Raw genomic sequence first — 14,646 nt, 5'->3', positions numbered from 1 at the left:
CACATTCACTGGTGTAAAACTGATTGAACACTTGACCCGTTAAGTGTTCACAACATCTAAAAATGAGACACAGTAGCTATGTGATGGACACGTAGCTCCATTCTGCTGGACGCACCCTTCTCATTTTCTGCTGCTGAAGCCTAATGCGTCACGGCAACCTCCGGCAGGGCAGCAATGAATGTAAAAAACACAAAATCAACACAAACCCCTTCAACAGTGGACATTTAAGAGACGCGCTGACAGATATTTTCTCCGTTTGACGTCAATGCTGCTTTGCAGGGAGCAGCTTACCCGAGACACGCTTTGCCGCACGTCACAGCTCTGCTTTGTTATTCTTCATACTTAGAAGCTAAAGTTAAATAAAAGTTTAACTTGTTTGACAATTCAAGTCTGTTGTTTCTGTGGCTTAAGTTAAAGATTCAAAGCACAGAGAGATGCCAGAATAAATTTACTGCGCATTAATTCAACGCACCTTTTACATGTACAAAGCTCCCGTTTATACTGTGAAATATTAACTGTGTTTTAATGTAACAGATTTTCAATTAATAGCAGTCACACTGAGGAATATACTCTTATACTTGAAGTTCATCACTAAAGTTAAATAACCAAAATACCAGTGGAAATGATTAGAGGAAGATTTCCGTAAATGTTTATAAAGAATTTTCCTTTGACTGAGAACGATCTGAAACGTTTTTGTCATGCCATTTCATTATCAAAATGTAATTAAGAACTGGATACAGCTTTAACATTATTTAAGAAATTTATTTTAAGTCTAAAGCTGAAAGGAATAGTTTAGTTTATTTAATGATTATTTTCCAACGAAACTCACGTTGCAGTCCGGACCTGGACACTTCCACCGAGATGCAACAAATATACATAATTACTCAACTTTGTCACCAAGGTCAACACATTTTTATGCTGATTTAAAAAAAAAGAATACCTTTTAAAACTTTAGAGGATTTTTGTAATTTTAGTACTTTAGTTTCGATTGGTCAAAATGCTGCCTGTTGCAGTTACAAAAGATGTTTAAGTGAAGTCTAATTATTGGAGGTCCAGCTTTTTTCAGAGCTAAATCAAATAATTTACAAAAATGTGTGTATGTTGACCACATGATGTCGCTACAAGTTAAACAATCTGAAGTCTCATGAATTTATTCTCTTTAGTTGTGTGAAACTTTGGTGTTTCACACAACTAAAAAGTAAGATGAATGTACGAAAGGAAAGCATTTGCCAGGTGAACAACGGGCAGCAGAAAAGATGGATGAAAGAAAAACAAAATCTTACCAAGTGTTTTTGGTTTAGTTTATAATATCTTAGTACACTTGAATTAAGACAGATCTAACTTAAAGGTAACTTTTCAGTGAGATATATGAGCTTGTTTTAGGCCAATAATTCCTTAATATTGATAAAAAAAAAACTAGTTTCACTGGCAGATTATTTAACATATAACATCAAAAAATTATCTTGTTATAAGTGAAATCATCTGCCAGTGGAACCATTTAAAACAAGCTTCTATATCTTGTCGAAAAGTTACCTGTAAGCTAGTTTTGTCTTATTTCAAATGTACTAAGATATTTGCACTTGAACTAGACCAAAAACTCTTGCTCATAGCTTTCGCTGTGTTCGTTAATTAGCACTCTTCCAGCACGTCAGACGTGTCGGTAAGATACCTTAGAGGTGCTTTCACACTCCCAGAGGTAACGCAGCAGAGACTGGTTGTCTAGGTCCATGTTGGGGTCGTAGGATTGCTCTGCACTGAGCTGCAGGTCCCGCGTCCTGGACCACACCCGGTGGGTTCCTCCTTCAATAATGGGCTTCAACCTGATAAGAAAGATGAATTAAAATGTCAGTAAACCAGCGGACAAGCTGCAAACGTGTTGCTGCAGGAGTGATGGGAAATTCTTAATTTCAACAGATGAATACGTGTATTGCATGGATGTGGTTTGGTAAGGAATTTAGGTTAATTTGCTATATGTGTGTTTTAGGTATTCACTTTTAAAGTGTCCTGCGATCAAGAAAGCCAAAAGAGCATCATCAAGCCACAGAGCCAAGCTCGTCTCTCTTTCATGCAGATTTTGTTCTCTGTAAGAACCGAAAAAGCACAAACTTGAATCGTGTGATTTTGTACTCACTTAGCAGTCATTATACTGAGCTGCAGACAGGCAGCTTTCCGTAGCGGCACGCCTTCGTACGACAGAGAGAACACTAAGCAGTAGTTCCCTGCTGCCAAAGCCATCTTTGGCAGCTGCAGCTGTAGCCGCCGCACATCCACCTCCACAGGCAGGCGGACGGCTCGGCTGGGAGGAAACCGAGACTCCAGCGCGGGAGGTAAAGGTCTCTCTTTCATTAATTTGTCTTCGCAGGTCGACTTGGAGAACACCTGCCAGAGGTACTGAACTCCGTAGCGCACGCAGCCCTTCAAGTCCATGCTGGCTTCCACTGAAATGGGCTGGGAGCGCCAGACCACCAGGCGGGACTGAGAGATCTGCACTTCTGGCTCCTCGCACTCCAGTACTCTGATGTTTACCTCCACCTCGGCCAAAACCAAGCTCACCAGGTTGCTGCAGTTCACCTGGCAGGGGACAGGCAGGCATGACAGGATGTAAGGTTTTTACCATTCAGTAGCCGTGAAATCAATGACTTTCTAAAAGGACCTTGAGAAAATATTCAAAAGTTGACATTATGGATGCAAGTTATCGATTAATGAGTTAACGTAAAGTTAACTGATCCTATGATTAATCAATAAGTGGTAATTTTGTTAAAAACCTTAGTTTTCTCTCCAAGAGGGCCGATTGTCTTTCCAGTAACTTTTTAAATGAGAAGTTGATTCTGCTCCGTCAAGCTTTGTTTTTATTTTAAAACAGAACAACATGAGGTGTATTTTGAATCCCACAGCGGACTCTGTTTGGACTGTTTCCAATGTGAGCAGGAGCTGACAGAACAGGCAAAAGTTTCCATCTGAATGTGTCATTAGCAACTTAGAGTTCCTACCTGGTAAAACAGATTCAACATTCACATCATGGTCAAAAAAAGGTCTCAAGACATACTGGACTTTGTTGAAAGAGGACAAAGTGACAAGATCCCAGGACTCTGGGGATACATTTGTAATCCAAATTTATCCCCAGTTTAGATGCTTACAAATCGGAAACGTTTTGGGGAAGAAAAAAATAAGCAAAAAGTTTCTAATATCAGTGAAGACACTTTTGATATTGTCAAAAATGCGTATAAGAACATACAATTTCTATGCTACATCTCTAAGCTATATTTGGTAATCACTGCAAATTTTACAGGTAACTAAAACAGTGCATATAAAAGCAAAATGGAAACAAAGGGCAATGTGACGTCAAGTACATGGAATCTGTGTAGACAGTGGAGCACAACAGGCGCCCCCTGCTGGAGGGAATTCAGCTGGAAGAATATGATCCGCTACTTTTGCACACCGGCCCAAAAGACTAAATATTCATGTCGGGCCAACTTGTTGGAGACTCTGTGGATCTACATGAGCAAATCACTTTCACATTTTTTGGGATTGAGCTCATGTGGTTTCATTTTGGAGAGAAATACACAAAGTCCTGGAGGCAGTCTTCAAAAGGAAAATTCAATTTGTGGTTCTATCTATGGGTAACTTGGATGGACCAGGATTACAAAAAACAAGATAAATTTCTACTTAGAGTGCTATTTGTTTAAGCAAATAATAAATAGCCAATTTTGAGTTAAACCACAACTCAAAAATGGTTTAAGAAGGAAACTTCAAAGATAAATGAGTGGGTTGATTTGACACTGTTTTCATAATCGAATGAATATTCTTTAGACTGAATAAAGAAAGGCATAGCTTTTGAAAACTATGTTGGTGACTGACTGAATTATCAAACCTGATTTTGTGTAATTATCTAACTTTGCATAGATTTTATTCTTTTCCTCCTGGTGATGTTGCAGTTTCTTTACTCAAGTTAATTTGTGATGTACAAAACCTAAAAATCAATTCAATATAAATGACATTGATTCATTTTCCTTCCCCTTCACAATCCGGTCCTACTTTGTCAGTAAAATCCCCCAAAATTCAATTATGTTTGTGGCTGTAAGGTGACAAAATGTGGAGAGGATTATGGGGTTTGAATTTATAAATTTTTTTTTTGTCTTTCTTATTTCAGTGATCGATGGAGAGATAACATAGAGATGTACATACTTGGACCAGATAATTTCCTGGATGACTGTAGCGCACAGTGGTGGCGGTGGTCTTGGTGGCGACTCTCACAGAACCGTCCCCAAAGTCCCAGAGACAGTCCACTGGGCTGGATGTGGGCGTAGTATGGGCCATTAAAGTGATTGTCTTGTTGACAAAAGTATCCTGCGGCACCGCGTACAGCTCGGCGGAGCTCATCCGGTTCTGCACTTGTATGTACTCGGTGATGTTTTGATCTTGCACGTTGTTTACAGCCCTCAGAAAGATGATCAACAGGCCTGGCTTGTCTGCAGTGAAGTGCACCTGAGGTCGTTGAGATAAAAGTCAACATTCTGGCGGGTTGACTGTGCTGTTTCTGACACTAATTTTAAAATCTGAGAATGCTTCAAGTGTGAGGAGTCAAACCTGTTTGCCCACAACTGTGTCCTTCTTTTGATTCAGATCAAACGTCCACAAGAAACTAACGGGATCCCCCTTCTCAATGTTGGCCGTGTACGACTTTGTCTCGCCCACAGAGATGGCTTTGGTGACTCCCTGGATGGAAAGCCCACTCACCGGCTCCACAACTTCTATATGAAGTTTGTAATTATGACAGGATACCTGATGTGTCAAAAAGAAATAGAAATACTTTACTTTGAGTCATTGTCCGTTAGACTCACAAACAAGAGCAGCTTTCACAACATTTTGAACTAATGGTTATATGAAGAGGGAAGGAAACAAACATGGACAGCAAGAAAAGAAGGAAGAAAGAAAGAAAGGACAGCAGGAAGAAAATAAGGAAGTAAACAAGGACAGAAGGAAAGAAGACAAAAAGGAAGGGAGTAAACGTCACAAGCTGAACTGAAATTTCCTCCTGCAGCTGAAAATGTTCAAATAGTCACAAGCATGAAGTCTGACAACCAAAATTTGGTGCTGTTAAATCTGATCATGTCCTCATTTCTGGTTTTGGTTTCATATCATCCAATAAATATTACTGTCAGCAAAAATAACCAAAGCGTACACAAGACCTTCAACGTGACGCGACAGGGAAGCTCTCCAAACCAACGTGACACTATGCGAAAATGTAACTGAGTCCTTTGTTAAATTATGAATCAATTACAATGATTGACCTCCTTTCTAAAAAAGATGAGTTACATTTTACTAGCCGTCACCAGCCCTGGCTACTGGAATCAGGAAATCACTCAAATTGAATCTGAAGTTGGATTATCAAAAATAATCCTATACAAAATATAAATCCAAAGTATCTTCAAATAACAGGCTTGTAGCTGTTGATCAGATGGGAAGCAGGTGTTTGCCATCAATTGGTGAGAATGTGTTGTCAGTGGAAATTATGAGAAGAACAGAAACCAAACAACGTCAAAGAGAGTCAGGGTCACGGCACAACAAAGAGAAACCCACAGTTTACTTAATCCACATGCAGTTTATCTGAAACAGACCTGTCGTTCTTCTTTTTCACGCCTCCATTAAGTTCAACTTTCCCAATGCTACTTTTACATGAAGTTTTGCTTAATGCAAACTTTGAAGTGAACAACTCTGGCTGAAGTACTGTAGATGATGTAAAATGTGGAAAAATGTTAACTGGAGATGTTCTCATGTTATCCCAGCGCTTTCACTCTTTACAATGATGTTCACAGAAGACGAGAGACTGGATTGGCTGGTGCAGCAGGTAAAAGTCTTTTCAATGAGAATCCTAATTAACGGCAGGAGGAACCTGATTTTCCACAGACTGTGCAGAGTTAGTCTCTCCCCACTTGTTCCTGAATACTACTGATGAGGTGGTTGAAGAAGGCTTTATGTTTTCTGATATGCACAGAAAGACCTAATTTGTATAACTCACTGGCAAGGTGTGGGGAATAAAGGAGCCCCACCTATCACCTTTATCAAGGTACTGAAGTTTGGAAAGTACAGTTAATGAAACGTCATGTTCTATTTTGCCACAGGGATATGGGTGGGACTTGTAAATTACAATAAATGTATTATTGGACTGCTTAGATGCCTCTGAAATTACTTGGATCTAATAAGGACAAAAAAGTCTATTCTGGAACAATTACAATGTCAGCATTACTTAAGACTCAACAAACTATCTTGGAATGATGCAATACGTTTGGTACTTCTGTGATAAGATCCAAGGCAAGCTCTTAAAGATTTTTCTAAAGATTTGAGAACAGGTATGTTTTCAACAAACCAATCTATGTTTCCATTACCTTGTTGCATCCCTGCAGATTCACGTAGTAAGTGTCCACCTTGCTGAAGGCGTGAGTGTAGGTTTTGTTTGGCTCCGGGTTGATTTCTGCATCAGGGCTGAAGGTGAGGGTCAGACTGACGTTCGTACCCCCTATCAGAAGAGGTGTGAACTCCACCTTTTCGTTAACTGCCGCATAGTCCTTACTCGCTTTCAGTTCCACTTTAATCCTGTCCTGAAAAAAGAACTCCCTTGAAAAGGCCTCAGTACTGACATCGTTGGTGGCGTTCAGGGTAACGGTGACTGTTTTAGGCTCAGAAAAATTGAGAAAAGTTTGCCTTTCTGATTTAGTAGTTCCTTCCACCAGCCACGTCCACCTCACATCAGTTCCCGTCTTCACCTCCCCCTCCAATTTGATGCCAACTCCTGTTTCAACGTGATTCCGGTCATTGTCATCGGATCTTGAGAAGCTTAAGCCAGAAATTATATCTTGGACGTCGACGGTCTTTGACTTATTCGTTGATCTAACTTTATTGAACACCTCCACTGAAACTTCTTTTCGACCTGGACTGTCGAAGGTGTAGGCCAACCATGGCTCGGTCGACGGCTGATTCTTTCCATTCACAGACCACCGATACTGTAGATCTGAACCTGTCATGACCTCGACTGTCAGGTTTGTTGACGCTCCAGTGGCAACTGGGTTGTTGCTGATCTTTAGGTCGACACCAGAAGGTGGTTCAAAAAAGTAGATGGTTTTGTTGACCAAAAGATGACCCAGGAGGTTCTCCGCTCGTAGAAAGATGTTACAGGGACCTGGCTTCGAGAAATTCAGCTCCATCATTTTCCCACTTGTGTTGAATGAGCTCACGGTATCCTGCTCTCTGACAACGTTCCAGCTAAATGTCATGTTGGTGCCCTCCTTCAATCCCGCCTGAAGGTGAAGAACGCTGTTTGTTGCATAGCAACAGCTTTCCACCGCTGCGCTTCCGCCTCCTTTGATGTCCTCTGCCAAAATCTGCAGTCCCTCCAGCTTCCGTTGGACAAACAGGGAGATGCTTGCATTTGCTGTTCCCACGCCATTCTTCGCTATCACAATGATGTTGAAGGTGCCAATGGAGCGAAAGGTGTAGAACATTTTGTTGGTCCCTGGGATCGGGGTGCAGCGGTCACACAGAATCCAGGAGTAGTCTACACTGTCTCCATCCTCCTTGTAGGCCTCAAAGTCGACCGAGTCATTCAAGGGGACATTTACTAAGCTAGCGTTCACTTTCAGTCTTAAAATCGGCGCAAACACAGAAACCAGTAGAAAAGTCTCATTCTGACTAACACTGTTGGCAGCTTTCAGTGTGATGTTGTACTTCCCAGAGATGTTGAATGTAAGGGAGATACTCTGGCCAGTAAGCACTTGCTCATCTCCAAAACTCCACGAGTAAGTAACATCGGAGGCCAGGGAAGAGGATGTGAAAGTGTAGGGAGCTCCTCGTGTCAAGTTGTTGTGCTTTGTCCCATTGTGACGAATCAAGATCGGTCCAATGGGAACCAGAACGTCAATGGCAACACTCGCGTTATTGGCAGAGATGTTGTTGAAAACATGAACAGTTATCACATAGTGACCTGACTTTTTATACTTTGCTACATTTCCAGAGCTGTGGGTGAAAAATGGATCCTCCCCTTTACCAAAGTCCCACTGGTAGCTGTAATTGAACTCTGGCTCAGCAGTCACTTTGAGATGTACTTCTTCTCCAACTGCGTAGTGTGATTTTTCAGGGAAGATGCTGACATTAGTCACAGCTGGCTGCACACACACCCAGTTGAAGAAATTGGCCTTGGTGGCTTTGTTGACTCCACTGGAGAGAAGCAGAGAGAGGTGGTAGTTCCCATTCTGCTGGTAGGTGTGTGAGACGCTGGAGTTGCCCTGAACCGTCTCATTGGGGCTCCCGTCCCCAAAACTCCAATTGTAATGGTGAATCGTTGCATTGCCGGATACCCAGGCCTGAAAATTGACTTTGGTCCGCTCCTGGACACATCCTGAAGGCTCCATCCTAATGACTTGGAAGACATACACGTGAACGGAGAGGGGCATCCAGCCAAAGCTCACTGCGTTCATTGCGGTCACATTCACCGTGTAGTTGCCCTCTTTGACGTAGTTGTGCGATATGTTAGGCTGTGATGTGATTATAGGGTCGGTGCCGTCCCCCATGGAGAAAATCCATGTGATGTTGTTACCAGAACTGAGCTGTGCCCACACCTTGGTGGGGCTTTGGAGCTCTGTGGGAGAGGAGCTTTTGGCTGTCAGACCCTCGATCTCCTCGTAGACAAATATTTCTGCACAGGTCGACGTGAAGCTGATGGTGTTGTTCACTGACACACAGACGTTGAAGTTGCCGCTCTGTGCGAAGGTGTGTGGCACCCGGCGACCTTTGAGGGCGGTGCCATCCCCAAAGTTCCAATCGTAGTGAATACCATACGGCGAAGGCAGAGGGTGGGCCTCAAAGAAGGACGACTGGCCCAAAAGCACGAACTGTCGCTCTGTTTGTATGTCGACATGAGTCAGGATGCTGTAAACACTCATGTTGATGCTCTGGCTGATGTTGTCATAGCGATTGGATACGGATACCTGCGCTGTGTAGATACCTGTACACAAAGACGGAAACACAAGAGAATGAGCTGGACGATAAGTTGATAACAGTATATATCACAATAGATAATTGATATTAATCGGAAATATGTCCAACAGAATGGTCAATAATTTCAATCCAGAACCGCACAGCATTCTGGGGGATGTAGGCAGAGGAAAGGATTCAGACTTTCAACCTCTCACAGCCAACTAAGCAAGCTTGGTGGCATCAACCACCAAGCTTGCCACACCAACAGTTTGGCAGTATTTCTGATATTTCTAAACAAAAAACTAATCAATAGCTGCCGATAGACTGGTATGAAATCGTTATATCATAATACATTTTATGGCCTTAGGGCCCTGCTCTAAGTAAAATGCTGTGAAGGACAATTTCTGCTGGTTTATCTTTACCACCAAAAAATGTACACTGACAATAAACGTCCAGCTAAGTAACGATGTATGGATTTACAACCCAGGACTCATGGGTTCTACTGAAAAGGTATACAATTTTATAAAACTACGCAAATTGATAAGAAGACAAACAAAAAACAAATGGATATACTAAAAATAAGTTTTCAGTTTTTATGGTATATGTGATGTCATCAGAGGGATGGAAATATGAAAACCTTTGTTTTGTTTTGCTTTACACATGTAGGTTTCAGTTAAAGTAAAGCCAATTCACATCAAAAACTGATCACAGCATGTTGGTCAAACACTATCTAAAAGTAATCCTTCAGCTCCAGCTGTGCTAATTTATCTGACAGGTTCAGGAAGGAGGCCGTACCTGGCTGAGAGTAGATATAGGTGATGTTTTTGCTCAAGAGGACTTGGTTAGGGGAGTCTTTACAGAGGAGAGACGGAGAATATGGAGGCTTTGCCTCAAATTCCTCGTATCCACCGTCACCAAAGGACCATCTGCAGAAGAAAAGAGTCAATGAAAGGTCAACAAGAGAGGATCTACTTTTTCTCTCCGTTTGATGCCTAAAGTTTCACAATGCGAGTGACGGATTGGGTACACAAAAATATACACGCTGGACTGGAAAATGTGAATCGTTTCTTAAAAAGGGTTCAATGGAGGGTTTGGAAAAGAAGAAATGGAAAGCTAAAAACTTGAAGGCTCTTTAGACTAAGAAGATAGGAGTGGATCAGGGGTTGGGGGGCAGGGAGAAGAGCAAAAAGGCTAGGAAGGGGAAAAAAGGAGTACTGGGGAAACAGTTGCACAGAGAGGAAAATTCTTGTCAGCAATCTTCCCTGACCACACGGTTATAAATTTAAAGCTGTTTCAACTGCTGTGGTGCTGTTATGGCATACAGGAAGCTCAAAGCTGAGAAATGAAAGGAAAAAGAGACAGACTGAGAAGATGGACAGCTTTATTACTTCATAAGCAGTGAAAGATAAACAGAATATCACCGGGTATATATCTGAAAAGCTGTGCATTATTAATTCAGTGACCCTCTGACCCTTCTCCAACGATTCGTACCGGAATGTGGCTGGCACCGACATGTCCACGAGCACAGAGGTGGTGAGTGTCTGATTGGACCCCTGAGGAACCACATCCGGCACCCCCTTGACTGTGAGGTTGGCCATCGGCTGCAGTCGATCCACAGTTATGTTGAAGTGCTTCGTCAGTGTGCTGACATGGTTTGAGGCAGTCACCTGGAAGAGATGCAGGACAGTTCATAGGAGATTGTAGTCTGGAGCCATGTCCAACTTTAAAATTACAAGATCAGGATATCGGCAGACTTCCACAAGTCAAGTGTAAGACTTTTTAAAACGGTTTTTATGCTGCCTTAAGTTACATTTAAGACTGTAAATATCATGGATTGTTGGGGGAACCTGCAGCATTAAAATCAAGCACAGCCAAAACTGAAAGCCCTGCTTTCTTAGCCTTCTCATATAACTCTCTTCAGCTTTAGCCTAGCTTAAAAGTTTTTTTGCATCTCTCCTCATATGTTTTGGCAACAGAAGTCAGCCAGAGGCAAAAATGAATGCTGTCCAGCCAACTGGCAATAAATTTGCACTTATCCAAGATGGACACAAATAAGCTACCATGGACATGCTAGCGGCTAGCTATCGGCAGCTGCAGCTGCGTGCGACTCAAATTTTTGCCTGACAGGCAAAAAAAGCAACAAGTAAAACAAACAGGTAAATGTAATTTTCAAGCATGTCAGTAAGCTAACATTTACTGATCATTTAATGTCATTTGGAAAAAGTTATCCATCCAAGTTTGCTCAGCTAATTGTCTTGAGTCATTGACTTTTACAGAGGGGGAAAAAAACAAACTAAACCTTTCAGCATAGTCACTGTAACAGAAGCTGATTATTGCGACTAAAACATACTGTGAGCTTGTAGATGGCAGCGTTCTGGTAGATCACGTTGAGAACACTGTTGAAGTAAGTGAAGTAGGGCTTATCATCCACAGTCCACTTGAATGTGGGATTAGAACCTTTAAGCACCGACGCAGTGTAGCTCTAAAACACAGACAGACGACACTAATGTTAACTACATACGGTACAAACAGCACCAAAGTTGGCCAAAAAAAACAAAACATAAACGTACCACAACGGACTCCATCAGGACCCTGTGTTCTGGGTCTGGCTGCACCACTAGCCCTTCGAGTGGGTCTTCCAAGTGGACGACCAAAGGCAGGGTGGCTTCTGTCACATTATTATGCGCCTCCAGCTCCACCTGCACTTGGCCTCTCTGTTCCTCTTCTCCCAAACTCAGATCTAGCACCGCATACAAGACGGGTTCACAGGCTTCGGCTGCTGAACCCGACTTCCACCCGGTATCACAGACAGCCGGGCTGGACAAAACCTCAGCAGGGCATTTCGACTGGAAGGCCACAGTGACACTGCTGCCTCGTCGCGATACCCTCGTCTCGTAGGGGGACTGCACGCTGAGTACCAGCCTGGTGTTGTTGGGCTGCATGTAGACCGTGCCGTTGTTCAGAGGAGGGTGGAGGATCGTCAAACCGAGGGGAGGTACGACTCTGAGCGGACAGGATGCTGAAGATGGGTATGATGGTTCAGTGGTGGAAACCTGTCGGCAAAGTTTGGCTCATTTATTGTGGCTCAAACCGTCTCCAATAAGTTTTTTTTATTTATTTATTTTTTTTTACATATCTGTTAAAACTGTCACAATGTGGTGAAAATCTGTGAAAAAAAATGTAACTCCTCTGCCTTTCCCCTGTGCTAATTACAGAACTAAACCACTTGGTCAGAAACAATCAATCAGAACCAGGAGGAGGGTGTGAGCGCTGTCAATCATGCTTGTGTTTACGCTCTGCTCACATCATTCCTCTTTCTCTCTGCTGCGCCAAAGCTTCTCCCCGTCAGCAGAACCTGCCATGAATGCTCAGGCTTTTTAGCATGGCCTTCGATGACAGTGGATAAATATTTTTCCTGAAACAGATTGTTTCTCCACCATTAGCTCAATGAGCAGCGAATACACGAGGTTGATTGACAGCGCTAAGATCTTTCTCTGATTAGTTGTGTTTGACCAGGAGCATAGCATTTCAGCAGACGGCAATAGTAGCATAAGCAGGACTTGGACCTTTTCACAGATTATCTGTCTTATAATGTCAGGACATAGTGACAGTTTTAATAAAAATGTAAAAACAAAAAAAAAAAAACATTTATTTTTATTAGAAAATAATGCCGCTTTAAACAGCACTAACAACAACACTATTATTTACTTAAAGATTGAGTTCTACAGCAATAAAAACTACAAATTCATGCACTAAAGGCTTTTCCCTTCAGGCCAAGAGTTCCTAAGTGGCCTCTCTTTTGCATGCATCATCTGTCAGATGCATGCTGGGAAATGGCATGAGAATTGATGACTTACCAGCAGGCTGTAGAGTCCAGGCTGGGGTAAACCAGCAGACAGCTGGGCTCCCTGCAGCTGGGTCCTGTTCTGTCCCACATACAGCACTCTGATGCAGCAGCTTTCCTCCTCCAGCCAGCCGCCCTCACCATTCCTTATGAAATTCTCCACATTCAGATCTGGGAGATCTGCTGACTGTCTGGTGTCGTTCATCCAGAACCACTCGGACAAGTTCAGGGCTAGGACCGGCTGTCGCCACGGCGACTGCTGAGACGACTGACAATGAAGAAGAGCTGATGGGCCGCCGTCGTGCTGCAGAGCGATTACGTCGCCGGGTGAGACCAGGATGTCCTCCAGCTGGTCTTGTATCTGCTGCATAATCCAAGACAACAAAGTTACAGAGAGCAGAAAGGCGAATTGATCTTGATGGCAAAAACCCCCAAAAAACTCCTCCTCTCACCAATACACGCGCTGGTCCTGGTGAGAGAGTGAAGACAATTTCATTCTTTAAGGTGTACTGAGGCCTTGACGTTCCTGGTGGCAGGTGGTGACCCCGAGTGCAGTTAGTACAGGAGGACGGGTGGCATGGCTGGGACAGAACCAGGCAACGACCCTGGAAGGGACACCACTGCTGTGCCGGGGGGCACGATGGCGAATCTTTGATCAGTGTTTGACTGGGGACACAAACCGCCACCGGAGAACAAGCCGGACCACCGCAACCTGAGACAGAACATTCATTTTGATCATTCTCCAGGGAACACACAAATACCATCTCACATTTATTTTATCATCTAAAATCAGACTTAGAAGGTCAAAAGTTTGGAAAAATCAGAAATCTGTCCCAAATCTCTGATCAGTGTGTCTCTGTTTTAATTGCACTGTTTTCTATTTGAATGGGATTGAATTCAGAAACTTAAAAATAATTTTTTTTTTCTGATCAGAGAACATGAACAACACATTAACAACAATCTTCCCTGTAGAAGTTGTTACTATGGGAGGAAGACTCAAAATGAACCATTACCAGTAGGGGTTTAGAAGTGAACTCAGTGGAGGGACAAAAGCTGTAAGGAACTATTTAAAAACAACATACCAGCTGTTCAACTAGGTTTCCAGCACTGAGAGCCAGACCTCAGTGGATGCCGATCATTTCACTTCGTAGCTTTGGTCGTTTCTCAACCAATCTTCCAGGAAGCCTGAATGACTTACTGTTTTGTTATTGAAAATTTTGGATTTGGAAAATGTTTGCAAATGTTTGGAAAAATCAGAGTCAGAGGAATTGGTCTACACTCTCAAGGAAAAACACATGGTGGCATCTCTTGGTAATGATAAATATGCTAAATGAGCTGAAAGTGCAAGTTGTTAAGATAATACTCTGAAGGAAGTTTAAAATGTGAACTCCAAATTATTTTGTCTTTGTTTTAAACAAGTCAGAAAGATTAGGAAAAACACATTAAACGTTTATTTTAATTTATTTGTTGTTATAAATTTACTTCGGAGTCAAAAACTAGAGATTTGAAATTTGTCACTGCGTGCACCTCTGCATGAATATTGTTGTAAGTGTGGCGATTGTTAAAGACTGAAGGCCTCACAAAGGAGAGGATCTTGTTTATTTGATCTCTCATTTTCCTCTCCGGTTTGACCATTTGCCTCCATTCACACACTTTCCCTGTCATTTACCGTAATGTCTTCAGACAGGGGGGTCAGTGTAAGAGAATATGTGTGTAATTGAAGGTGTGGGCTCAGGTGGTCTATGTGTATGTGTGTGTGTGTGTGTGTGATTTTTAACCCCTGCTGGTAAACTCTGCAGGTCTTTTACATGTCCAGAGTACATGACTGTGTT

General features: G+C 42.5%; 1 protein-coding gene across 1 annotated transcript in view; it reads right to left on the bottom strand.

Annotated features, from left to right (window-relative positions):
* Positions 1-14,646, bottom strand: part of pkd1a (polycystic kidney disease 1a) — a 77,608-nt gene that overhangs the window by 30,824 nt on the left and 32,138 nt on the right. The window contains exons 12-22 of the mRNA XM_088006806.1: positions 13,267-13,526; positions 12,828-13,178; positions 11,541-12,023; positions 11,321-11,452; positions 10,462-10,637; positions 9,766-9,896; positions 6,387-8,998; positions 4,588-4,782; positions 4,186-4,485; positions 2,132-2,571; positions 1,670-1,820 (exon numbers count right to left, since the gene is read on the bottom strand). Of these exons, the coding sequence (XP_087862932.1) occupies positions 1,670-1,820; positions 2,132-2,571; positions 4,186-4,485; positions 4,588-4,782; positions 6,387-8,998; positions 9,766-9,896; positions 10,462-10,637; positions 11,321-11,452; positions 11,541-12,023; positions 12,828-13,178; positions 13,267-13,526 (5,231 nt within the window). The remainder of the gene's footprint in view (positions 1-1,669; positions 1,821-2,131; positions 2,572-4,185; positions 4,486-4,587; positions 4,783-6,386; positions 8,999-9,765; positions 9,897-10,461; positions 10,638-11,320; positions 11,453-11,540; positions 12,024-12,827; positions 13,179-13,266; positions 13,527-14,646) is intronic.

The sequence above is a fragment of the Poecilia mexicana genome, unplaced genomic scaffold (assembly GCF_051168715.1).
Source record: "Poecilia mexicana isolate PSO_F unplaced genomic scaffold, ASM5116871v1 scaffold_1, whole genome shotgun sequence".
Classification (NCBI taxonomy): Eukaryota; Metazoa; Chordata; class Actinopteri; order Cyprinodontiformes; family Poeciliidae; genus Poecilia; species Poecilia mexicana.
This window is presented reverse-complemented; position numbering and strand designations above follow the sequence as displayed.